Here is a 26,753-nt window from a genome sequence, read left to right as displayed (position 1 = left end):
CTCGGGGAGGAGCAGCCTATTGGCAGAGATCCATTCACTCCGTTGCTGACGGAAGACAAATCGACAAGACGTGGCAGAGGACGAAGTGAAGAGGCGCGTTGGACGACAGATGGACGAGGCAGCCGATGGTTGCAACTAGAGGAGGTGATTGATGCTGCTGCTGCTGCTGCTTTGACACAAGAGAATGAATACAAATAATGGCAAAAACTGCTACAACTGACGACGACTGATGACTGGATGACGAGAAAATGGCTCGCGGCTCGGCGGCGGATCTTTTGTTACGATACCATGTCACAATTTGGGGAATGAATGAACAGTTTTAATTGGAGTTAGCCTAATAGGCACATATATAGTAGATTACAAGACTAGAGGAAAAGACCAAAATGCCCTTCACATCTATACCCTTAATGAATTTAAGGCTCTATTTGGGGGAGCTTTTAGCTGTTGCAACTTCTCCCATAATCAGAAGCTCCCCCAAACAGTCCATCTTTTGGTCCAGATTTTGAGAAGCTGTAGTTATAAAATCCAGAAAATGAACTAAAAGCTAGAAGTTAGGAAACCCAGCTTTTCCAGATTCTTAGAAGCTAGCTAACAACCAGCCGCTTCTCATATCTCAGAATCTTAAGCTCCCCCTAAAGCCCTAAGCCTTTAGTGTCCTAGCTTTTGTAACCACATTTTGGGTAGAGGCATAGGTTGAAATATCAAATATGCATGATAGAAATAGCTCCACTCTTTTTTTGAATGTTTGTTTTTGTGAAAAACGCTTTCTTGGCTATATCATAACATGTTTGCAGAGCCAAAGCTTCCTTTCGGAATTTCTTCATTTGTATTTTACCTGTGTTGAAGTTTTAGGTCATTTATGACAACAAATCGATAGAGCTAATTGTGAGAGACTCTTTTCTTGACACAATTGTTGTTTATGTAGGCGGTTTCTTACTATGATTTGGGCTCAGATGAAGAGTCCAATCAATAATCCATAGATATTGGCTCTTCTCAACAATAATGTGGTAAATGCGGTCAAGGTCTTGAGGTCGTTACTACTAAACATTGCTGGATAATTGAATGAGAGTTTCTGTATTTATGTATTATTTGCTAGTCTGTTGAATGTTCTAATTTCCTCGGTTACAAAGTTTTTCCATTCATAGGGTTCAACATGTCTTCGTTATTTGAAGCACCCACCTTTACATGTCTCACCTGTACTAGCCACGTAGTCGCACTTTGCACGACTTTCAATCCCGTTTAAAAACTTATGTATAAACTTATCTTTTAAGAAGGTGGTTTTAATAAGTTTTTTATTTATAAAATATTGATGGCCCAACCTACTACAGATTTAGCTAAGTTATACTACATATTTATAAAATGAATCATTGGAACCCTCTAGGTATTTTTCTTCCTTCATTGTCTTTGCGTTCTCTCTATTTGTATCATGTGTTTAATAGGAGCACTAGAGAACTCTAGAAATTCCCACATACATACATACATATATATATATATATATATATATATATATATATATATATATATCAATTCATTTGTGTTTTTTTTATTATTGCATGTATCATTTTGATCCGATGGTCATTGTTTATCTAAACTCTTTATCCAATGGCCAATATATTTTTTATGATGTGGCACATCCTTATACAAGAAAGTTTGTTGCTTTCATTATATAAGATATACTATGGGCCTGGTGATAGTTCTTCTTTTTGGATGTTTTTAAAATTTTACTCACTGCTGAAGCAGAGTTGTAAGCTCAACTGCTGATAGTTGTTTTGAATCATTTTCTTTACAATATGCTTCACAGTTGGTTTTCATCTGTGTCTATGTTTATACCTCTGCTAAGGGTGTGTTCGGCATCCCTTTTCTCAACCCCTCTCTCTCGTTTTCTGCGCGCACATTTTTCAAACTGCTAAATGGTTCGTTTTCTGTAAAAAGTTTATATACGAAAGTTGCTTAAAAAATCAAATTAATCCATTCTTTGAAAAAAAAGCTAATAATTAATTAATTAATCACGCGCTAATCGATTGCTCCGTTTTCCGTGAGAGAGGGATTATTCTCATCCCCTGAAACCGAACACAGCCTAAGGAGTTTTACATTCCTTGCTCATCCAAGCGCTGACTTTTTGAGGAATTACGGGATGAATATGACAGTTCAAAATTAAATCCAATACTTGCAGCTAAGGTTCCACCAACTCAAGCCGTAAAAATGGAGTGAAGGCCTACTAACCATGCTTGGAATCTTTTGAGTGCTAACGGAGATGTAGAAAAACAATCAGAGTAGTGGCATAGCCTCTTTGCCTTTTAGCTTATGTTTTACTAATTTCTTCGGTAGCTAGATGATTTGTTGGAACAGCTAGTCAACTGTTCTCGTTCATTTACAGTACGTTGCATGTCAGTACTCTGTACATACTACCAGCGCAGAACGTTTGTACTGAACTCAGAGAAACGTCATGTACCTGGGGAAGCTGTGTTGTTCTACAGTTGTAATTCCTCCGTCCCATAATACTTGGCTCTTTGGCATTTAAAATTTGTCCTAAAATAGTTATCACTTGCAAGTAGTATTTGTCACATCAACTACTTCAAATTCAAATATCTCCCCATCATACCCCCAACCAACATTCCACATTTAACTATATAATATTTTATTAAGGGTATTATAGTCTTTTTCTTCTAATCTTAGCACATGCTAAACAATTTAGAATGACAAGTATTTTAGGACGGAGGTAGTAGTAATTTGTAATGTTGCTTTGAAAGTACTTGTCCTCATCAATGGAGATCATTCAAAGTCAGACCAAAAGTTGTAAGTTCTCTTTACACATTACATTAGAGAAAAATCGTTTCACAGTGTATCCATCCAGAAAACGAGAGGAATGAAAAAATGTGGTTCTTAATCATCTTGCATACATTGTACATTTGCCACCAGAAAGAAAAAAGAGGCAAAGCTCAATGTTTCAAACAATATGTTCCAGATATTTCCACAGTGCTGTAAAAAGCAATTGCAAAATAACAGTACCATCCGACCAAGCTGTACCAGCGGCTATACAATCATCTTTCTCAGTTTCTATACTTGCACATGTCCTACTATACTAATTGCATGTCTATCCAACAAACAGGGGAAGAAAGAAAATTAAACGCATTATCAAGAACAACATCGTTACTTCTCTCTAAAGGATATCTCCAGAAGTCAACTTCTATCAACACAGAACTACATTCCTCTGCTTCGGAGGATAATAATATCTCCTAATCTCTCTACCAACAGCCCATCCAACAATGTTTCTCTTCAATGTGGAGAAATAACTGGAAGCGTAAGCAAAGATACTATGCTCTTTCTTCTTCTTCTTTCTCCGTAGTTCATGAGGCTCTATAGGATTTTTTTATCAGTGGAACGTAGAAGCTATCGAACACATCAAATAATACCCATCTGATAGGTCCATCATCTGCACAATTGTCCATAATTCTAACGTAGAGCTCATTTGTCCTGCTGTCAACCCGGTATGCAAAACAGACAACGCAATGATGGTCCCCCGAATCTGGATCCTTTTGTAGCCCTCTGTAGACACGGTCTCCAAACGTTTGTGCATAACCATCATCTGTCCAAAGGGTGCTGAGAAGAGGACCATAGGCATACAGCAGGCGCATAAACTCAAGTTTTCCAAAAGCTACATTTCTCTCTAGCCAAAAAAATCCATCAATTGCAAGCTGGATGTTATTCGGTACTCGTTGCGTGAGGATACCGCCTTTCTCCATTATCATTAAAAGAACGTCGGGAGTCCAGGCCCCTTCCTCGCTGCTCCAAATCCCTTGACGGTAGCAGGCCTTCTTCAGTTCTTTAGGCACTTTAGCTTTGCATGGGAAAGAACCTTTTCCGTACAGCCGTTCAAAGGCCAACCTGTGTTGGGCCTCTATGCACACTGTGGCAGCTGCGATGGTGCAGCTTCCTAAAATAAAAACAATTCATTCAATTAATGATCCATATAAAGATAGGAATAACTGAAAATGAAAGCATTGATAGCAACACTTACCATCAGTGTTAATAACGGGATCACCCATAACAGAGATCCAGCTAAATTCAGGCTCAGGGGCTTGTGGCCCTCCTCTTCTCCAAAAGAAGCCGCACGGGAGCCAGCTGAGAACTGAATCATATAAGGATAGAAAAACCAGCTGCCCAATCCTTATTGTGGCAAGTAGTGCAGATAAGAAAGATTTGATTCGGACATCAGGTGGTTCAATAGAACTTGCTGCTTTTACTCGATGACCTCTCTGAAACTGAGTGTAATTAACAAACAAATCAGTTATTCAGTCTAATAAATAGAAACATCCATCATTGTAATATTCAGTTGAAAGGCATCAAAATTTGTTAAAGAGGAACATGGACAGAAAATAAAAGGTGAAGGTGTGAACTTACTTTGTAGCTCCTAGAAAATTCAGAGGTCCCCTTAGGCCCTGGTGCTCAACAACACCAACTGGACTATGCGAATTATCTTTGTCGCCAGAGCTGAAGATTAGAGAGAAAAATGATCAAAGCAGACATAAGACTTCAGCTCATATAGCTCGATGTAAACAATAGCACATCTTTCTTGGCTAAATATCAGAGTGAAGGTTTTTTTTAAGGAGATTGTGATTCTTCACCAAAAAGAGAGGTAGCCAAAGAATAGTGAATGATACTATGCTACAGTGAATTGACTTTGGCCAGAACGATGGATATTATCAACAAACCAATAATTGTTCTAAGGATGTATAATCTGACTCTAAAAGGTAGGAAAGAGCAAGAGTAGAGTAGAATCAAATCAGGTTCTTAACATCACACAAATTCAAATTATTCTAAAATCCAAATCACAACCAATTCCCCAAATACAGTTAAAACATTCAGATTGTCGCCTTGTTTAATTGTTTCCATTTCACAAAATAACAGAACCACCATTCAAAATTACTAGCATTAGATGAGGCATCTAGATGACACCTTCGCACATTTAGTGGTTAGCATTAGATGAGGCATCTAGATGACACCTTGACACACACAGTACAATAATTCATATACCCATAGCAAGAAGATGTGAAAAATGGACATACAAAGATTGACCATCAAGCATCAATGCTTGTGTCATCTGAAAGTAGCCTGTTGCAGAGAGATGTCTTCTAAAGCAAAAGGAACAAATTAGGAAAAATAATATTTATTAGCTTACTGCAAATAAGAAACTTGATTAATTTGCTGTATATAAATGCCAATTGTTATATGTTTTCGAAAAGAAAAAAAAAACAGATGCAGTTGTCATTACCTGGGGTCCATGAACAGTCCCATATCAAGGATTTTCTCAAAGCTCACATGTCCTATAACCTTACGAGACCCCAAAGATCTCTTCAGATCATCTGTTTCCTCTATGGCCACATGGGTCACATCTTCCAGTTCTAAACCAGTGATATGAGAATCACGGCCTTCAACTATTGCTTGAACAATATCTGTGTTACATGTGCCAACCTCTGGGAATAGTTTCTTCTCATAAGATTGCTCACTTTGGCATATTATCTTCTCTGAATGTTCACTCTGGTTTCCATCTGTAGTGTCCCCCTTGGTACTTGACATGATGGGCTCCCTGTATTCAACTAGAATGATGGAGCAGTTCTCATTGGCCCATTCTATCATCTTTGCTTCAAAATGCAGTTCCAAGCACTCAATCGATGCAAGAGATTCGATATCCTGTGCCTTGTCATAAACAACATCGCTAATCTGAGTTTTCCCCTTGTCTTCTGTAGTAACTTTTACTGAGGAAGTGGTTCTCTTAGCTTCTGTACTAACTTCTGGCTGAACAGCACTGTCATTTTTCTCATCATCACTGCCTGATGCTAGTGCATTCTCTTCCCTTAGTGGAGAAACAAATGATTGTGAAGCAGGATCTTCTGGAATGAGGGAATCTGCTGTTGCCACATTTATTCTGTCAACTTTGACATCATACAACACTTTTTGGGGAAGGACATCAACAGCCTTTCCTTGGACCTTATCCTTCTGAGTCTTCAAAGGACCATGAACAGCATCCTTGTTTTGTGTGATCTGTTCCATTTTAGTAGAATCTGCAGAATCAAGCATATACGTTTTTAGTTTTGCGCACATCAGCTATTTCATGCAACCAGTAACCTTCATTCTCTACATGGTCTGAACCTTTATCCACTACATTTGATTATTTGAAGCTTCTTTTCTTCAATAATCTCCACAATTTGTAGAAAAAGTATTATACGAAAACAAGGACGACTCAAAACCCTGAGTTATCTCCCCTGTGGCAATAATGACAGCTACACTTGTAACAAAAGGCTATACCATGTCAAAACTGCTGAAACGTCCTTCTAATGTAAACATGATGAACTGCAATCCAAGTAAGAATCAAGTCCTTAAACATTTTTCTTCATGTAGCTAGTAAAAGAGTGTCGTTCCGAAAAATGCCCTTGTTTCTTATCTTGAGCAAAAATTAACACAACAATAGTGGTACTATCACAATTCGCTGTGCTCATTCATGAAAAGTTCTATTTTCTGACTTCTGACACACGATGCACGTCTGTAGGCCTGTTAAGCATTGTTTTCTCTTCCTTTAGTTCAGCACATGAGTGCATAACTTACCAACTTTCAAAGGCTCTGATGTTTTCACCGTGACCACATCTTCCAATTCTGAAGCAAGACTATGAGAATCACCTCTTTCAGCAATTTGTTGGCTGTCTTGCATAGAATAGCCTTCAAACTCTGAGTCCTGTATGAACTGCCCCACATCAAGGATTTCCTTAAAGCTCACATGTCCTATCACCTTCTTAAAATCCTCCAAATATCTCATCAGATGAATGGTTAATACAGGTGGCAACTTGCGAATAAGACGTGTTTGAATGGGACATTCATTCTTATCTTTCTGCTCATTTTGGTTTTCTTCCACTTGGTATGCACTCTTCTCTGACTGTTCACTCTGGTCTCCAGCTGTTGTGTCCTCCTTGGTACTTGACATGATGCCTGGCTTCTCAACAACTTTGGAGCAGTTCTCACAGGCCCATTCTCTCTCCTCTGTTTCAAGATACAATTCCAAGCATTTCTCAATCGATGCAAGAGAGTTGATATCATGTGCCTTGTCATAAACAACATCGCTAATCTGAGTTTTCCCCTTGTCTTTTGTAGTAACTTTTGCTGAGGAGGCGGTCATCTTGGCTTCTGTACTAACTTCTGGTTGAACAGCACTGTCATTTATCTTTACATCACTGCCTGATGCTATCAGTGCATTCTCTTCGCTTAGTGGAGAAACAAATGATGGTGAAGCACGATCTTCTGGAATGCGGGAATCTGCTGTTGCTGCATCCATTCCATCAACTTTGGCATCACACAACACTTTCTGAGGAAGAGCATCAACAACCTTTCCTTGGACCTTATCCTTTCTAGTCTGCAAAGGACCACCTATAGCATCCTTGCTATGAGATATCTGTTCCACTTTGGTAGAATCTGCAGAATCAAGCATATAAATTTTTAGTTTTGTCCTCAACAGCTACTTCATGAAACCAGCAATCTTCATTCTCTACAAGGTTTGAGAACCTTTATCCTCTACATTTGATTATTCGAAGCTTCTTTTCTTCAAAGATCTCCACATGTACTTAAGTTAACCAACAATTTGGAGAAAAAAATTATTATACGAAAACAAGGACTCAAAACCCTGAGCTATTTTCCCTTAGTGATAATTATTGCCACACTTGTAACAAAAAGCTATGCCATGTTAAAACTGCCGAAACATCCTGCTAATGTAAACATCCTGTTGTGCAGTCCATGTATGAATCAAGTCTTTAAACATTTTTCTTCATGAAGCTAGCACGACAGCGCCGTTCCAGAAAATGCCCTTTTTCTTATCTTGAGCAAAAACTAACAAACAATACTGGTACTATCAAAGGTTGCTGTGCTCATTCATGAAAAGTTCTATGTTCTGACTTCTGAGACAGCATGCACATTGTAGGACTGTTGAGCATTGTTTTCCCTTCCTTTAATTAAGCACATGAGCATATAAGCTTACCAACTTTTAAAGGCTTTGATGTTTTCACCAAGAACACATCTTCCAATTCTGAAGCAGGACTCTGAGAATCACCTCTTTCAGAAATTTTATGAGTCTTTTCATTGTCTGTGTTTTTTCAATGCCACAGTTGTGTCATGCCACACTTTCCTACCCTTAGGTCCCACATGTCATACTCAGATAACTAGAGCTAACATTGCCACACTTGTGGCTAACTATTTCTTAGCCATACTTTTGCCACATGATACAACTTGCCTAAGCTTAGTTATGGTAAGCTTAGGCATCAACCAAATAACCCCTTAATGAAATCTCGTCTAGGCTTTCAGAAAATGAAAAAAAAAAACTTAGACTAACATAACATCCATAAGCGATGGGGGATATTCATCGATCCCGTGGCGATTGTTGTTTATCGATCCGGTAGCGAGGATGCCGGTAATTGCAGCGATGCGACTGAGCAATCCGGGCGGCCAACTCGGCGTCGGTCTGGGGACGATCTTGCCGCCGCTCGCCCATGAGCCACGCCCACCACCCCACCGGCCGCTCCTCCTCCTCCTCCTCTTCCTCCTCGCGGTGGCGGCGACCCCGGTGATTGCAGCGATTCGACTGTTCAATAATCCAAGCAATCCGGGCGGCGAACTCGGCGTCAGTCTTGGGACGCTCTCGCCGCCGCTCGCCCATGGGCCACGCCCACCACCCCACCTTCTCAATGCGGGCGTCCACGAACGAGCGCAGCGCGGCGTAGGCGGAGGACACCACGGATCCCATCGCTTCTCGCTGAGATTCAACCGAGCGTCCAAAGAAGAAGAACAAGAGATTAATTGATTGATTGATTGATCGATCTGGTAGTTGTAGGGGGAAGGGGACGGAGAGGCCGTATCGGAATCCAGACTCTGATCCTAATCCCCGTCTCGGTTTGAGAATTGAGATGGGCCGAAACCCACTCCTTTTTTCCTTTGGAATAAGTCCACTTAGGCTCCCTAGAGTTATAGGTAGAATTTAATTCATATCCCTCAACCAGAATTGTACTCTCTCCGTTTCTAAATATTTAACACCGTTGACTTTTTAGCATATGCTTGACTGTTCGCCTTATTCAAAAACTTTTGTGAAATATATAAAACTATATGTATACATAAAAGTATATTTAACAATAAATCGAATGATAGGAAAAGAATTAATAATTACTTAATTTTTTTAATAAGACGAACGGTCAAACATGTTTTAAAAAAGTTAACGATGTCAAATATTTAGAAACGGAGGGAGTAGTATACCAGATATCTTGACAATACCAGTACGATTTGACTTCATCGGTGGTTTTGTAGGTGGCTTTAACTGATTTGGCGTCGACACCCTCAAATATAGGTCGAATATGATTCAATATCTCTTAACCAGAATATCAAATATTCTCGTTAAGCGATATAAATTATATTCAACCTATACTTTTTGAGGGAGCCAACATGTACTTATCCTTTTTTTGTTTTCTCCTCCTGTGCCGAGACAAACGGAGCCCACCAAATCCCACCCTTTGTCTCACCGACAGTGGGCCCCACCTACAGAAACCGCGTCAGGGCAAGTTTTATAGTACAGGTAGTTGTCACATCTAATTTTATCCATGTAAGATAAGAGGTGATATATATAAGGGAAAATAATACACCACATCTACACCACCTCTATCATTATAACCCAAATAATTTTATTTTATTTGTTTGTCCAATCCCCTTTTTCGTTCATTTCCTTTTTCTTCGGGTTTATATGGAGGTTGCCCCTTGCATGAGAGGTGGCGCACCTTCTCTTTTCTCAATTATTACTGCCACCTCATCATCCAATCCTACATGCCATTTTTAGGGGCAACACATTAAGCATCATGTTACTTGCCCTCATCGTCATCAACAGCAATAGCATGACCTATATTTGAGGTCATGGAGAATGCAACTTGGCAAGTACCTTCTCTCCCCCAGTGTCTTGAAGGCTTGAAGCTACGGAGAAATATATCGTGTACATGTATTTCAACTTCGACTAAATTTTCTAGTGAAACCTTAACCTGTTTGAATCTTCATTGTAAATTCGAGCCAAAACGTTGGAAGGTCATGGCAGAACAGCAGTTTTGAATCTCCAGAGATCATGAAATCTGCATTGCTACAAGTGTTCGGAATCATCGCTATATTCAGATTACTCCAAACATTCACGCATCGGTCGGAGTAAAGCTTTTCCATCTTCCAATTTGGAAGCAGGCATCCAAAATACAGAAAGCAGACGACAAGCATGCACCAGTTTGCTAACCAAAAGAAATGAGTGAGACATCTCATTCAACCTCACAGCTCCACGGCTCCACCTGAGCACATTAGCTGACTATGAATAAAGCGAAAAGATAAATGACAAGTTAAGGAAAAGATGCACAAACCCACGGAAACCCCCAAAAGCCGATACAAATAAAATCTCCTTATCTCCCTAGCTGTGCACGCTAATAATGGGCTGGGTTTACATGATACGGGAAAATAATTCCGATGCATCATATGTTGGCATCTAAATATCCGCATAATATCAGAACATAACTCCTATTGACAAGCTGTTAATTGCCTCACAACAGCACTGCTAGATCACAGTTCTCTATTTGTACATCATCTCGATGGAAATCTTATACAAGAAATGGGGTTACTTGGGTTGATCCTGGCAGTGCACACATCCAAATCAACATGTCATCTAGCTACTACGTTTAAAGATGCATCAACTATTCAACTGGTAGGTAATGATTTTGATAATTTCTTCTTCTTGGAAGCCAATGCTGACAATATCTTTTTCCGAGGCCCCTGAAAACAAATCAAGATATCTAATAAATATGGACACAAAATCAAGGCATATAATGCTGCAAAACTCAATGATATCGCTACTCATAAAGGCTGACAAACTTGAAAAATAAATATATGTAAGTAGATTGCAATCGGAAGGATAGTTGTACACTAGTACACAATGGACACTCTAGCAATTGTTCAGTTTCGTTACGGCATGCACGCATACCATAGACAAGAAAGATCACCGACATGCATCTACCAAGGGCACACCGGAATTGCTAAATTTTAGAGCTTATAGGCAGTTAGCAAAGCCAACATTTATGAAGTTTTTACGAAATAATAAAAAACCAAAGTGAAGGAATACTTAGCTATATATACAAAAGAAAACAGGGGGAAATAACACACAGGAGATAACCACTTGTACTTGCTTTGTCTGCAACCAGACGCATGTCATCTATGAAATATCATTAGTGGAACACTAAACCCTAGGATAAAATCTGAAAGATGCAAAAGGTACACAAAGGCACATATGACAGTACTTATACCACTTCATTCATTTTAGAGAATCATCATTTAACTCTATTAAAAGCTACTAGAAATTTGGATTAGTAACCGATCTAGATTATACTATCTAACAAGATGTCAAAAGAGAGACAGGTAGCTTATAAAGAATGCATCATAATTCTAAATAATTTGAAACATCTTAGTAATAATTCTGCAAGACAACCCCTAGCCCCACCCCAGCTCACCCAAACACACAGGAGAATAGGGGATTAAATCAAGTTAATCCTCACTCTTCAGGGAAGTTATATAACTTAAACCTGCTCTACCAACTTGCATATTTAAAATTATGACAGTAGGAAAGGTGGCAATACAGAGGCATCTAGACACTCATTTGAAAAAAAAATAATAATAAAGAATGGACTAGCTCCTGCATGTAAAACAAAGTTCCAATCCAAATTCGTACAGTACCATTGGAATTCCTAAAGACTTCATGTCTTCCTCATTCATGTGAAGCAGAGCCTTCATATCAACCTGAAAAATGATTAAGCATTAACAAAATGTAGTAGGCTAGTAACACATGAAAAACTTGAATACCCAAATAAGTCAAACATGCCTCTTCAGCCTGAAAATTTATTGAGTACTTCTCTACATCAAGAGACTTCAGTAATCTATCAAGAGAGGAATCAGTCTGCACATTTTAAACAAACACATTATTAAAATGTTCAACTGATAATATTTAATGATGAAACCCAAAGTAATCATAAAAGCATCTGGACAGATAATTACATTGGTACAATACTATGCAGATGAAGTTTGTATTTTTTAACAAGCAGTCAAGCAGATTAAACATAGATAAGATTATATACAAAAAGACAATAATTCAGAATAAAGGTTGGAGAAACATTAAATGCTCAAGAACACCACCATCACATCATTACACACGCGAAATACATAAAAGGGATGTAGCATAATGATACATTATTGTCCCATTAGTCTAGAACAAATATGAAAGCATATTAGTTGATCAGGACGAGAGTTTGTGAGAAGATAATATGACAGTGTCACCACCTTTTCCTGGCATTGCTTTGGTGCAGATGGTTCGTTCACTTTCTTAGTAGCAGGAAGGGCCGCATTAACAGGGGGTTCCCTCTTTTGGACAGGTTCCCTCTTTTGAACAGGTTTAGCGCTCGTTGATATCTCCGGTACAGACTTTGGGATCTGTACAGTACTATTCAACTGAGGCCGCTGAACTCCAGACAATTTTTCACGAAGATCTGGAACTGATGATTTCCTCATAACCTGAGTGTTTTGCTGCAAATGTGGTTTCTGGTTTCCTTGGATATTTCTGGAAGGAACTCCAGCTTCACCGTGCAAAACGAAAGTAATACAGTAATGGTAAATCATCATGCAGGAAGCAAAAATGAATTGTATGTTTAGAAAATATACTATGAATGTCCCTTACATGAACTTTGAACTCCCACAGAGTCCATATAAAGTTCACGTCTCCAAGTCCCATCTGCCTGACGAAACCTGTCCAAACCACAAAGTAGAAGATATAAGCAATAGGATTGTGTTTGCTTCTGTGCTCACAATTAATCTGGGAACATATAAACCAACCGATCATACCAACCATTTGTGAATCTTACACATCAGGTGGAAACACTGCAGTGATGCAGCAATTTAAACATGACTTAATGATGCGATAACTAAAGACAACACAAGAAAAGTGACAATACTATAGTAACTATACCAAGGCGTGCATGCATATAGACTGGCAGATAGTGATAAAGGTTAGCTGCAGCAACAACAGACGACACGGCTGTCCAAAATGCTACACTCTCCACAGTTTCAAAACGAATTTAAAGCAAATGCAGTATTCTAACCAGGTCACTGGCTATCACATTTGCAGTAAGACAAAAATAAACACATTTTCCTCTCAGTCTGACTAATCAATCCGCTGGTCGCAACCACATGTCTCCCCTCTAAGTGGGTCAACCTGGAATCAACATGCAAAATGCTCATTTAAGTGCGCCCTAAAGCTACAATCACCACGCACGAAGCCACGAACTCCCTAATTTCCACGCCCTAAGCGGCATTTCCCAAACCCACCTCGATCCCCATACGATCCAACCACGAGTCGCAAGCCCGTAACATCTAGCAGCGCATGTACAGAGACAAAAAGCAAGCGACGATTTGAGCCTATAGCGAGCTCGAAGTCGCACCTCTTCACGGAGTCAGGCCGCGGGCGAGAGCCTCCGCCGCCTCCACCGCCACCGCCACCGCCACCGCCACCGCCACCGCCGCCCGATCCGAGGCGGTCCATGACGGAGCGCTTCCGCCCGGAGACACTATCGGAGTACATCGCGGCGGCGGCGGAGGCGATGCCGCTAGGGTTTTCGTCGGCGGCGAGGGGGGCAGCGGTGGAGAGGCCGGAGGAGGCGGAATGGGAAAAGGGGGCGACGTGGAGGTGTTCCTCGGAAATTTTCCTTCAAAGGGAAAAAAAACATTAATTTTCCATTTTTTTTAGAGGGGAAATAATATAATGGGCTTGGGCCTAACTGGGCTGGACTTTGAAAATTAAAGCCCATCAAGTAAAATAGCTGAAACTTATATTCTGGCCCAAAATTAGCCCAGCTCAATTGGCTCCACAAATCTAAGCGCTTGTTTGGTTTGAACCCAAATTTTGCCATACCAAAATATTGGGAGTCAAACTGCTACTCCCTTCATTTCAGGTTACAAGACATTTTGACTTTGTCAAAGTCAAACTGTTTTAAGTTTAATCAAGTTTGTAGAAAAAAGTGGTAACATTTTCAGCCCAAGACAAATTTATTATGAAAATATATTCAATTATTAATTTGATGAAACTAATTTAGTATTATAAATATTAATATATTTATCTATAAACTTAGTCAAACTTAAAACAGTTTGACTTTGACTAAAGTCAAAATATTTTATAACCTGAAACGGAGAGAGTACAATACAATTTATACTAGTATGGCGAACATTTGATATCAAACCAAACATCCATAAAGTACGGTTGAAACTACCAAAAATTTGGTAAGACATAAATTAGCCTAAATCCAAACAAGCCCTAGGAACCAAATTCAAACAATGCATAAAGTTAAATCCCTTGAATTTGACAGTGAGCAAGAAACCAAACTACATAAATGAAATGGGGGTCAATGCACAGTTTGACTATGCAAGGTAGAGGTGGTCAATGGAGAGGAGAGGAGGAGACCATTCAACTCAAGGCACTTGTTGTACCAACCAACCGTGCAGTCCACTTGTATCTACACTTACGCGGGAGCATTGACTTGCCATCCATCCATGCGTCTCCTCGTCGTCGTCGTCGTCGCAGCAAGAGGACGGCCGGTGCAACGACCGGTTGATCAATCGATCGATTGATCGCCGGTAATCTCACCGTTGAATCAGGGAGGAAAGAGTCGCCGGATGGGACCAGATGATGGTTAAATTAACTTGTTAATTAATTACGAATAGGTTGCAGCAGTGTACGTATGCATATAGAACAGGACAGAATTAATCGTGTGGTTAGTTCGAGTAAACAAAGAAAAAAAATGAGAATGAGATGGAGGTGTTTAGCTTGGAAGCATCGAACAATCCATCCGTCGATTGGGAAGCTAGAGGAAGAAGACAGCGATGGAGTTGGCGAGCCGGCGAATGGTCAAAGATGGCCAACTTTGGTTTAAGGTGTTAATTGTTAAATCGTTCGAGCTATAGTGTGCTAGTCAACTGCTCCATCTGACCAATATTTTTTCACTAAGACCCCTTATATTTTGACTATTTTCGTGAAATGAACTTGGCTCTATGATAAGGATCTATATGCAGACGCGGCCTTATAATTGCTACCTACTGGCGATAAGCAGTGAACTATTGAAGTACTCCCTCCGTTACATATACAAGTTTATAAAAACAATATAATAGTATTTTCAACACAAACAATCATATTATAAAAATATATCCAATGTTATATTTAACTAAACTAAACTAATTTGATATTACATATGTTACTATTTTTTTAAAACGTAAAGAAGTTTGATTAGAAAAAAACGACTTAAAATATGAAATGGAGGAAGTAGTAGTTTTTCTTCCGGTTTCGATGTGTTAAACAAAATTAAGGTTAAATATTTATAACTTTAAGTATCAATAGTTTTAAGTTTATTTATTTTAAATACACTAGAATAACATATATAGATTTAATTTACAAAGTATTATAATAAAACAAAAACTTGTGATACATATATTATAATAGAAGGACATGGTTAAAGATATATATCAGAGACCGTATCATTATTTAAAACTTGTCAATTATATAACCAGAGGGAGTAGGTGTTGCCATCTTCCATAACCACTGAAAAATTGCAACGATTAAATATTAATCATCATCAAGAGAGACTAGGGAAGACTTGAAGTGACATTAATTACGAGGACTATTAAGCAAAATCAGAGAAATGAGAGGGTACATAGCAAAGAAGCGACTTGGCTGGGCCTTCTGGGTCCCTTTCGTGGAGTTTATAATCCCAGGCTGCAGCTGCAAGCCAGCCGGCCTGAGAGAGAGGAGAGGAGAAGGACTCCATTGGCGACAAGCTAAGCTTAGCTATAGCTATAGCTAGCTAGCTTAGCCCCTGCCTTCCAAGGAGGAAGAAACGAGGCATACATACCCATCCCCTCCTCCTCGACGGCTAGCTGCTACCTCGTCTGATCGATCGATCGATCTCCTCGTCGGCCATGGCGGTAAGCTTTCTTTGCTCTTTCTTCTTGCTCTTCTGTTCTTGGGCATGGGCATACCTTGCAATTGCATGCGACCATGTTCTTCCATCGCTCTTTCTGCCACAGTTTACCGTTAGGCGTAGGCTAAGTTTGATCTGTCCATGGTTTTCTGGTTCAATATCTGAACCTGAAATTTCTGAAGGAACAGTTCTCACTTTCTTAATAACTTCAGAGTAACTCGTTTTTATCTGTCCATGGTTTTTGGATGCGAAATCTGAGCCTGGATTTTCTGAAAGAACCGTAACAGGATCACCACGATTTTGTTTCTTGTCATCCAGTGTTAGCTAGTTAATTAGTTGGAACACCGGTTTCATCGCTTGGAAAACAAAGTCCTCTGTTGTTGTGCTCTTGTTCTGCTTGAATCCACCTAGTTTGCTCAACTTGAATGGTATGAATAACTTATTGCTTGTGTGAACGAAGGAATATCCTTGACGTGTTCATCTGCAAGAAGTCTTTCTTGATGGTTGAGATGTATCTTTCCATCACATTAAGTTGTTTTTTTTTCTTTGTGAATAAACATTTAAGTTGTAGTATTGTCTCCATAGTATTCATACCACAATTAATCAAACTGCCATAGAAGATAGATGTTGTCTGCTTAACTCACTGGAATACGACGTCCTGGATAATCAATTGTTCTCCCTTAATCGATTACATTATTCAAAATCTGTTCTAACCTGAAGATTGAATTTGTATATAACCAAAACTGAAGAGATAAGGGATGCATCATGCATGATGCATCTGTGTCTCTTTGACTTGAAATTTCTCCCACTTTTTGTAATCTTAATCAAACGTAGGGTGTCAGCAAGGTAGACCTACCTTGCGCTGTCATTTCTCCAGAAGCTTTGACAAATTGGCACACAAAAGAGATTAATTGTCAGACCTGAACACCCAACCGCCGCATTAGCCCGGTCCTGTCTGGCCAGCCTGATTAATCAGTCCAAGTGGTGAAGCCACAGCATGTGAACGATTGATTAATTCCGATTAGAAAATCAGCACGTTCCATTTGATTAGTCCGGCCATATACATCAAATGTATGCAGTGTGTGTGCAATTGACCAGTTCCTGGTCTCCATTTTTCTTTTGCTAATTTTTTGCTGGTCAGACTGCTCATTTACAACCACTTGTAGTAGGCAGTAGTACATGATTCAGCAAGTCAGCTCTGTCAAGTTGGCATGTTCAATAATGTTTACTTCAGCAATGTCCTTATGAGTATGACTTTTGAAAACAAAATCAAAATCTCGATATGTTTGATGAATTCGCACAGCTGTTTTTTTGTAGTTGTATATGGCTTCTTGTAGAAGTTGATCTGACATGCAAAAGAAAATGTTCTTTTTTAGGTTAAAATTGTGGCAGTGGTCATGTCAGCGATTTTTATAATTCTTAAGAAGACATCGTGATATACCATATTTTATAGTCTAATTTTTGTTTTACCATCTAGTATACTAAAACTGTATAGTAGTTACTGGGATTCAGGATCCACTATCTCAGTATACCTAAATTTCGGATCGGAAAAAAAATAAACATTAAACAAATTCTGATCGAATTTAAATACATTTTGCCACATACGCATTTTTTTTTTGAATTTTTCGTGCGAAATAGTTTCATGCCCGGGCCAAAAAATCCCCAAAATTGTGAGAAGGGGAAGAAAATGCATGGCGGCAATGGCTGATCATATATAGCTTTGCATTTATGCAGCAGCAGCAGAAGAAGAACGCGCACGTGCCGAAATTCGGCAACTGGGACAATGGCGGCAACGTGCCGTACACCGTCTACTTCGAGAACGCGCGCAAGGGCAAGGTCGCCGCCGCCGGCAAGATGTTCAACCCCAACGACCCCGTCGACAACCCGGAGGCCTTCTCCTCCTCCATCGCCGCGCCATCGCCGAGCCGAGCCCCTCCTCCTCCGCCGTCCCACCACGAGCGCGCCCCGAGCGACGCGCCGCCGCCGCCGCCGCCGGCCCCCTACGCCGGCGGCTCGCCGTACCACCGCCACGCCGCTGGTGGTGGCGAGACGCCGCCGGCAAGAAGAGGAGGCGGGCGGACAAGCGGCGGCGGCGGGTCGTCGTACAGCGTCGAGCACTCGCCGTCGCCGTCGCCGCTGCACCCCTACTCCGACAGCGGGAGCGGCAGCTACGGCGGCGGCCTCGTCGCCAACTCCCGCGCCAAGGGCGGCGGCGGCGGCGCCCCGCGCGGCAACGAGACAGTAAGCTAGCTTCCCTCCGCTCCGCTCGACCTCTCCGCCATTGATGACGCTTTTGCAAGCTTCGTGACCTTGTTGTTGTGATCGCCAATGGCAGCCGACGAGGGGGTCGGCGGTGCCGCGGTTCGGCGACTGGGACTCGAACCCGGCGTCGGCGGACGGCTACACGCACATCTTCAACAAGGTGAGGGAGGAGAAGCAGACCGGCCAGGCCGCCGGGAAGCCGGCGGCGGGGCTCGGCAAGGGCGGCGCCGCCGCCGCCGGCCACGGCAACGCCGCCAAGCGATACCACGACGACGACTTCGCCTCCACGGTGAGCCACTCCACCAACCAACCATTGCACATAGGGGCCTCATTTTTAGTTGCTTATATTTATCAGCCAAAATTTAAATTTTCAACCTTAAATTTAGCTGATTTTAAGGTTTTTTATCAAAATTTATTTTTTAGCCTTTGCTTTTAAATCGCTAGAACACGTATATAAAAGTTTTATTAACAAATTATTTTTTGTTTGTAAATATAGTGTTTCACTTATTCCGCGAATAAGCGAAACGATGGCTCCGCTAGGTTCTTGATTTCTTTTACATTTCTGATCTCATTTGAGCTCTACATTTTTTTTTAATTTGCAGAAGTGCTCCTGCTTTGGATGGTGCAAATAGAGATGGATTTTGAGGCTGTTATCAATGTACTTGTAAATTGCAGAGAATGGGATTTTCGTTTCCCCAGTGCGATTCATCAGCTTCGAAACTGCATTTGGTCATAGATTATTTATTTGGAAGTGGGGAAATATACATTACAGTATAGTTCATGCCTGCTGTAATGGTAGATTACGTATTGGATTGTTTGGTTCCTTCTGTACTGGATTTACATGCTTGTAATGGCAGGTTAAAGCTTGGGCTGTTTCTTGTTCTTATCGTCATTTAATTTGTCCCTTGTCAACACAGAAAGTCCATTATGCACGTATTAATCTATGAAACTAGATTTCTGGTAGATTTGGAGTTTTTTGTTTTTTGGATAGCTTTTTATTGCTGAAGCTGGCAGTCTGCTGCAGAGCTCCCTTAATCTGAAGACTGATGAACGGTCGCATCACATGCACTCTGATCCTCAAAAGTTCTAGAAGCAATCTGTTCTTTTTCCTTCTGAATTTACTTAAACAAAACAGTGTAAATTGAATTGCTTGAAACTATTATCATACAAAAAAGAAATGCACATACGGTGCGTACTGGATCAAGAACACTCAAAACCCAGGGGCTATTCAGATTGTAGCCAAAATAAACCTTACCAAATTTTGGCAAGTTGACAATATTCCTAAAATTTTAGTAGAATTTCTTATATATTTACCAAAGTTTGGCAACAAACTAAATATAGACACTTTTTTGGTAATTTTATCTAAAAAAAATATAGTATGATTGAAAATGGTATCAATCTAAACAGCCCCCAATCGGATGGCCTAGTGAGCGTAGCTAGTCCATCTGGATTCAAATCTAGTTTTACAGTTTTATCCGGCCCATCTACGTGTGTGGGCCGTGATTGAGGCCCATCAAAACGAGTCCGAGACGAGGAGTGGTCAGCACCGGGGCCCACCTATCAGAAGCCCAGCGCGGGAGGAGAGGAAGAGGAGGGCGCCAAAGTCCACAGCGACTCCCCTTTCCTTCCGATCCGTCCCGAACTCGAAGCGAAACCCTAGCGAGTTTGCGCCGCGGTTCGTTTTGGTTGTTCGTTCGAGACCGATTCGGGTAAGGTTTCCCCCTCGCCAATTCACCCCTTCCGTTTATTAACTGCTCTGATGATTTGCCTCATCTGATTCATCTGTTCTTTGCTCTGGGATTCCGCCGCGGAAGCAAGCTCGTCCGGTTTCCATCGTCGTCTGGGATCGGGCTCGCTAAGACTTTTCTTGATTTAGTAAGCTGATCCCCCTCAGTTCGTTGTGAATTGTGACGGATTCGGGAAAAATTCAGGCACTCTTGATCAGGGTTTGGGGTTTAGCAGTCTCGGTGAGCATTTGTTTCCCCCCAAATCTTTCTTTCTTTATTGTTGTTGCGCATCTGTGTGTTGTGATAAGTTCTGCGAAATGTGATATAAAGTTATGTGTGTATAGATCGTAGAGAGCTGAGATTAGAGGATATCATTGTAATTGATATTTGACAACACCTAAAAAAGAAGTTTTTTAAGTCGGCAGGAGCATGAGAATTGCCTGATTAGATGATCTTTACAGGTTCTTTATATACCACATACTTGAAATTTCCCAGTGCTTGCAGGCATTTCTCATCTCGACTCTTGTTTTGCCAAAGTATTGTTGAATTGTTCCCTTCCTTCCAAATTTCCAGGGTTCTCAGTTTTGTTTTTTTCCCCCTCTTTTGCTCTTCTGGCGTGCCCAGGATCGCAATCTGCGTTTTTTTTGGTGCCTATCTATCTTTAATGCAATGATACGCAAATCTTGTGCATGTTGCCAAAAAATGGGCATTTCTTGTAGAAACTGTTAAGGGAATTAGGGTACTTAAGCTGAAGATTCAGCAATAAGTAATTGTGGCTCACTGATTTCCAGGTTATTCCAAATATCATAAGAATCATGAGTACTGCAAGTACTGCACGCTCTAGGAAGCGAGCCCATGATGGATCCAGACAAAAAGTTGATGTTATAAACTTGGAAACAACTGCTCCAGTGGTGAACACTGGGAGCCAGCATGAGGCTCTGATCCTTAGGGGTACACGGACCTCACCCATCGATGTTGAAGCTCTAGATGATAAAGTAAGCTTTTGCTTTCTTCTGTCTCCAATTAAGCGAATGAATAACTGAAACCTTTACAAGAAGCTGAAGCTGATGTTTCTTTTTGATAGAGGAGGAGCAGAAAAATTATGAGGCGCTCTGTGGCTGTAGTGGATCCGGAGAAGGATACTGGTCCGGGAGGTAAGTACATTACTTATGTTTGAACTCCACATAGCTTAGTCTAAAAGAACTATTTGGAAGTCTTGTGTTACTCAGAAACATTTGGATACTTCCAAGTGACATAAGAAATGTGCACCATTAATTCTAACCCATAGTTCTGTACTGTAGGTGAAACTGAAACTTGATAGTACATCGGTGTACTGTCTTATAGATTATTATTACAAGACACTACAACATATACAATAATTATGATTCATACCTCACAAATGTTCATCATGATTCCCTGTTTTCCCTGTTCCCCAAGGTTATGGCGTTGCTGGAGCTATATTTTCCCGGGGCAGAAATTTTCAGGGTGCTGTACATGTTATATGCCTTTCTCCAGATAGGGAAGAAGGGACCAGCAAGGTTGTTAATCTTTTTAAGTTGATCTTCTTTGTACTGTGATGATAATTGCAATTCCGCATTGGCTGGTGTATGTATATTGTTTTCTTAATGCTTAGTATTGTACTCCTACATGCAACTCATAATATGCTCTCACCTTTGCAGCCGAAAAATGTGGCCCAAACCAGTACGACGCATGCCAAGGTTGCTCCAAAGGAACCAACCTTTACCTGTCCTGTGTGTCTGAACAAACTGGACAAGCCATCCACGACAAATTGCGGTCATATCTTCTGCGAGAAATGCATCCAGGCATGGCTCAAGGCTCAGAAGAAATGCCCTACTTGTAGGAAGAGTCTAGGGATCAAGAGCTTCCATCGTGTTTACCTCCCTACTCCTGCTGATTATGATTAATTAGTTTCTGCTGGCCTGAACCTCACTAGTCCACTCCTGCACATTCATCTTGTGTGCAAAAGAACTTGAGCAGTAGTTAGAGTTAGACATTTAGTCTTTGTTTGTTAGCCCTGTAGGCTAACAATGTGGTAAGAAGTGCACAACACGATTCTTAGCTCATTGACTACATCTGATCTGATTTGTATGTAATGGCGTGCATTTTTCTCCTGTGGGTTCTGAAAAAGGGAAAATATCTAGTTTTCCATGACGGCATGACCCATGAGGTTCACTATAACAATGGCCTTCCTTTACAAGTGTTACAAACCGCTGTTCTGACTCGATCGTGAATTGATTCATGATTTAACTACTGTACAGCCACTCAATGTGATGTGAGATGCTAAATTCTACTGTAATCTATCGGCACAAACTTGTTGCTCGCTTTCACCATCTTCATTCTACCTCTAATCGATGCCAACCTGAACTGAAAACAACCTGATATTCAATGTTTGAGTCTTTATATAAAAACAAAAAGAATTGTGGGTTTTATGATGAACTCATGAACTCATCTGAGTTCACGGAGCAGATAGCCGGAAGAGGCGCCGGGGAGGGTCAGAGATTTAGGGGCGTTTGGTTCACTCCCTCACTTTGCCAAACTTTGCCACACTTTTTAGGATATTTGTGTATGCCAAAGTTTTTCGATTCAAAGGCCCACATGTCATACACTCATCTTTTAGCCAAACCTTGTCTAAGGTGTGGCCATCAATTTATAAGCCACACATTTGGCTAGTTTTGGCATGGAGGTTTGGCAATGTTCGGAAGTGAACCAAACAAGGTCCACAGGAACCGTGTTGGATCGAGAATGTACGGTCCAGATGCAAGAGGGGTAAAAAAAGCCGCTGATGCTGGTTCACGGGAGCCATTGGATCGCAGGAATCGTCCGATCGAGAATGTGCGGTCAAAAATCATGCGGATAAAGTGCGGCGATGCCTCCGAACCCCTTGAGTCCATGAAATCCGTTGGATTGTGATGATGCGGTGAACAATCAGGCACACAGTGTCCGTATATTTCTTGACTTCTTGAGTACTGATAACTTAAGCTTGATAACTATACTTTGGGGGTTTGATGATCTTCTGATTCCACAGCTAATTAGGGATTAAATCGCCGTGACCTGCATGGAATTAATGCAGTTCAGTCAATGCGAGATATCTCAAGCTCATTGTGGATCCAAACCGTCGGCTCTCTTTTATCTGCTTCTAGGCTCCAAGCTCCAGCTTCCCTGAAATGATGTGAGAGTAGGACGTGCTCAGTACTTAATCCAAGAAAATGACATTGGTGAAGGATCATTCATTGGTGTCATTTCTGTCCATGCACCATGCATGTCGGTGAACACAAATCAATATCTCCTCTTTGTATTATCTTCTTCTTTTCGAGCAGATTAACAGGTTCAGGAGAAGTTGCATGATCCATACCTTTTCTTTTCCATTTTGTAATTTTCTTCATCTTTTTTTTTACTGTATCTTCTTATTTTCCTTTGAGTATTGGCATCAAGAAAGAAGAGCAAAAGACTAGCCGGATGCAGCATAATTTCACATGACAATATGCCCTTCCTCTGCAAAAAGTGTCAGGAAATACTAGTCCATTTCAATCAGCAACAGAGCTAAGTACAAGGACAACCCTGTCCGGACCAGATACTGCATTGGATTTGATTGGGCTTGTCTGGATTTGGACAGCCATGTGTTGGCCGGAGAAACCAAACAAGATCAAGAGCAAAATGAAATTAATCATTGAGTATACACTCCTTGGATGGATCTTTCACTCATCATGATTCATGCATCCTTGCTCATGTTCACCAATGCAAAATGCATGGGCCTGAACCTGAAGCTTCTTCCACAACATGCCATGAGAATAATAGAGGTGGGATCAATGGCACCTTAAGATCAACATTCCATCATGGTCTAAAGAACAGAACCTTCCATCATCAACCCATGAACCCCCAAAGCTGTGGGCCCCGGCCATGTGTGAGCCTAGCCAGTGGGCCACCCCCCTGACTGGTGACCTATTGCTCCTCTCATCAGGCGTCACTACACACTACAACAAGTGAAAAAAGTGAAAAAAAATTCTACTTTTAATCTTTGCATATGGCATCAACATTAGCAAAAGTGGACATGTTGCCAGGATCATCCACGAGTCTTGTACATCGGCCAATATATTCAGAACTTTCATCCACGTTAATCTGGCAGATGAGCTTTGTCAAATGCAGTTCTAACACTAGAGTTCAGCTCCATTCATGGAGTGAGACAGGAGCGGCCACCGACAGACTGACAGAATCGCTCGTAGAGAAAGAGTGCAGTTCAGATGATTAATGTTCCATCTGCATACAGAATTCCAAATACTAGATTATGGCCTAGTTTAAAATAGATTATTGACTAATTTATTATAGTAGATTATATGATATACCACACCTGTTAAAATATAGCAACTTTTAGCTATGAATTTAGACGCATAATTGTCTAAATTCATAGCTAGAAATGCTTGTATTTTGAGACGGGGTAGTAAGTTAAATGTTTTGATAAATAACTTAACAAACGACTTAGAACAAATGCATTAGAACAAGAAATGCATACAATGCATTAGGAATTTTTTTTAAGAAACATTTTTAGAGACGTGGATCAAATTTTTCTCTCAATAATAATCATGTGAGTATTCCCTCCGTCTCAATATATAGTAACTTAGAATCGAATTTGATATATTGTAGAATTATAAATTTGGACAAAACTATATCTAAATTCATAGTCCCATGCTAAGCTTACTATACAGTAGAACAAATGGAGACATTGAGTAGTTGAAAAGAAATAGAATGGAGATCGGGTCCACAGCACATCACTAGCAGCTGATCCAGAAAATATAGCAACTTTTAGCTATAAATTTAGACGCATAATTGTCCAAATTCATAGCTAGAAATGCTTGTATTTTGGGACGGGGTAGTAAGCTAAATGTTTTGATAAATAACTTAACAAACGACTTAGAACAAATGCATTAGAACAAGAAATGCATACAATGCATTAGGAAATTTTTTTTAAGAAACATTTTTAGAGATGTGGATCAAATAATTCTCTCGATAATAATCATGTGAGTACTTCCTCCGTCTCAATATATAGTAACCTAGAATCGAATTTGACATATTGTAGAATTATAAATTTGGACAAAACTATATCTAAATTCGTAGTCCCATGCTAAGCTTACTATTCATTAGAACGAATGGAGACATTGAGTAGTTGAAAAGAAATAGAATGGAGATCGGGTCCACAGCAAATCACTAGCAGCTGATCCAGAAAAACGTTTTGTGCACATTTTCATATCTTTGGCAGCGATCACAATGCCCAATAATATCGTTTTCACCGAACATAGTATAAACAGTAATACTATCAACATTTTCTTTTTTACTCGAGAGAGCCTAAAAAATTACTGGAGTACAGTAATACAAGTACACCTTTAGCAATCGAGGCAAACCTTGGACCTAAACTGGAGTTAAGTAGATCTCCTAGACCGCCGTGTTTTCACAGTAACACGCTCTTGGTATGCCCTGTGGGACAGAGTCTTCATCATCAATCATGTCATTACCACCCACAAGCGAGATTTTTGAAGTGCGGGAAGATTTTCATGATCGAGTGATAGAGGTATGGGATAAGCCGGTGAAAGGGCAAAACACTGTCCAAAGATGGAACAATAAGATGAATGCCTTATGGCGCCATCTAAAAGGCTGGGCAACTAACACTAGTGGCTTTTATCATATAGAGAAAGGACAATTGCAACACACCATTGATACTCTTGATATCACCGCAGAAAGTCATGTCCTAGCTAATATGGAAACAGACACTTTCAATCCAGAGATCGGTTGGCACACCTACTTGGGGGAGAAGAAACTAAATGGTATCAAAGGGCTAAATCTACCGATGTTCTTCTTGGTGATAATAATACTAAATATTATCACTAGATTGCTAATAGCAAACATAGAAAGAAACAGATTATTAGCCTAGACCGGGATGAAGAAAAAATTGAGGGGAACGATGCTTCAAAAAAATTACATCACAAAATTCTATAAAAAGTTTTTTAGACCACCGGAAGTAAGTTCCCTTTCCCTAGATGATTCCAAATTAGATGACATCCCCCAAGTGTCGGAGGCAGAAAATGATCATCTTATTGCCCCTCTCTCCGAGGAGGAAGTAAGAGATGCGGTTTTTGGGATGGAAACAAATAGGGCGCCAGATCCAGATGGCTTTCCCGCTGAATTTTAGCGAAAATTTTGGGATGTTCTCAAGCATGATTTATTGCTTATGTTCAATGAATTTTATGCTAGAGAGTTCCCAATTTTTAGCCTTAATTTTAGGGTAATCACCTTGATACCCAAAGTAAAAGAGGCTAACCGAATACATATACAGACCGATATAGTCTTTTAAATGCTAGCTTTCAAATCTTCATCAAGGTTGCCACTAATAGAATCAATTCAGTGGCTGATCGTATATATAGTGAGACCAACTCAGACAGCTTTCATGCGAGGGAACATCTATCTCAGACAGCTTTCATGCGAGGGAACAACATCTAACTGAAACAATGAAATACTAGTGCTCGATAGGAGCAAATTATATGGTTAACCATGTCATTATAACGGAAAAGAAGCATTTCATAGTTAACCGTATCATTAGAACGAACAAGGAAAGAGGTTATCGACTGTTCGAGTCCCACGAACGTCCGCGAACTAGACCCACCCCGATTACGTGGTGTCAAAGACGTTAAAATCAGCCCTG

At 40.4% G+C, this 26,753-nt stretch overlaps 5 protein-coding genes across 7 annotated transcripts; 2 read left to right on the top strand and 3 right to left on the bottom strand.

Moving 5' to 3' along the window:
- Positions 1-5,268: 5,268 nt before the first annotated feature.
- Positions 5,269-6,078, bottom strand: LOC112939852 (uncharacterized). The gene has a single exon (XM_026027427.2). The coding sequence runs from the start codon at positions 6,076-6,078 to the stop codon at positions 5,269-5,271; it is 810 nt and encodes a 269-aa protein (XP_025883212.2).
- Positions 6,079-6,574: 496 nt separating this feature from the next.
- LOC112939851 (ubiquitin carboxyl-terminal hydrolase 2-like) lies at positions 6,575-7,837 on the bottom strand. Its single transcript, XM_026027426.2, has one exon. It carries the CDS (start codon positions 7,475-7,477, stop codon positions 6,575-6,577), a length of 903 nt encoding a protein of 300 aa, XP_025883211.1. The 5' UTR covers positions 7,478-7,837.
- A 2,601-nt stretch (positions 7,838-10,438) lies between these two features.
- On the bottom strand, positions 10,439-13,797 carry LOC4346098 (uncharacterized). Its single transcript, XM_015793280.3, has 6 exons — positions 13,530-13,797; positions 12,770-12,837; positions 12,376-12,668; positions 11,921-11,995; positions 11,776-11,838; positions 10,439-10,821 (listed from the first exon to the last, which is right to left on the bottom strand). Exons 1-6 carry the CDS (start codon positions 13,667-13,669, stop codon positions 10,747-10,749), a joined length of 714 nt encoding a protein of 237 aa, XP_015648766.1. The 5' UTR covers positions 13,670-13,797; the 3' UTR covers positions 10,439-10,746.
- Positions 13,798-15,869: 2,072 nt separating this feature from the next.
- On the top strand, positions 15,870-19,280 carry LOC4346097 (RPM1-interacting protein 4). Of its 2 annotated transcripts, none has more exons than XM_015793000.3 (4): positions 15,870-16,059; positions 17,793-18,296; positions 18,391-18,606; positions 18,920-19,280. In XM_015793000.3, the coding sequence occupies exons 1-4, from the start codon at positions 16,054-16,056 to the stop codon at positions 18,947-18,949; spliced, it is 756 nt and encodes a 251-aa protein (XP_015648486.1). In that variant the 5' UTR covers positions 15,870-16,053; the 3' UTR covers positions 18,950-19,280. The 2 variants fall into 2 exon arrangements, with proteins under 2 accessions (XP_015648486.1, XP_015648485.1); XM_015792999.3 differs by having other exon boundaries at positions 17,790-18,296.
- A 666-nt stretch (positions 19,281-19,946) lies between these two features.
- Positions 19,947-22,315, top strand: LOC107276681 (uncharacterized). 2 transcript variants are annotated; one of them, XM_066303365.1, is made up of 6 exons: positions 19,947-20,026; positions 20,136-20,284; positions 20,836-21,039; positions 21,129-21,198; positions 21,482-21,582; positions 21,724-22,315. In XM_066303365.1, exons 3-6 carry the CDS (start codon positions 20,860-20,862, stop codon positions 21,967-21,969), a joined length of 597 nt encoding a protein of 198 aa, XP_066159462.1. In that variant the 5' UTR covers positions 19,947-20,026; positions 20,136-20,284; positions 20,836-20,859; the 3' UTR covers positions 21,970-22,315. The 2 variants fall into 2 exon arrangements, with proteins under 2 accessions (XP_066159462.1, XP_015648899.1); XM_015793413.3 differs by having other exon boundaries at positions 20,132-20,284.
- Positions 22,316-26,753: the final 4,438 nt, after the last annotated feature.

This window comes from Oryza sativa, chromosome 8, assembly GCF_034140825.1.
Source record: "Oryza sativa Japonica Group chromosome 8, ASM3414082v1".
Classification (NCBI taxonomy): Eukaryota; Viridiplantae; Streptophyta; class Magnoliopsida; order Poales; family Poaceae; genus Oryza; species Oryza sativa.
This window is presented reverse-complemented; position numbering and strand designations above follow the sequence as displayed.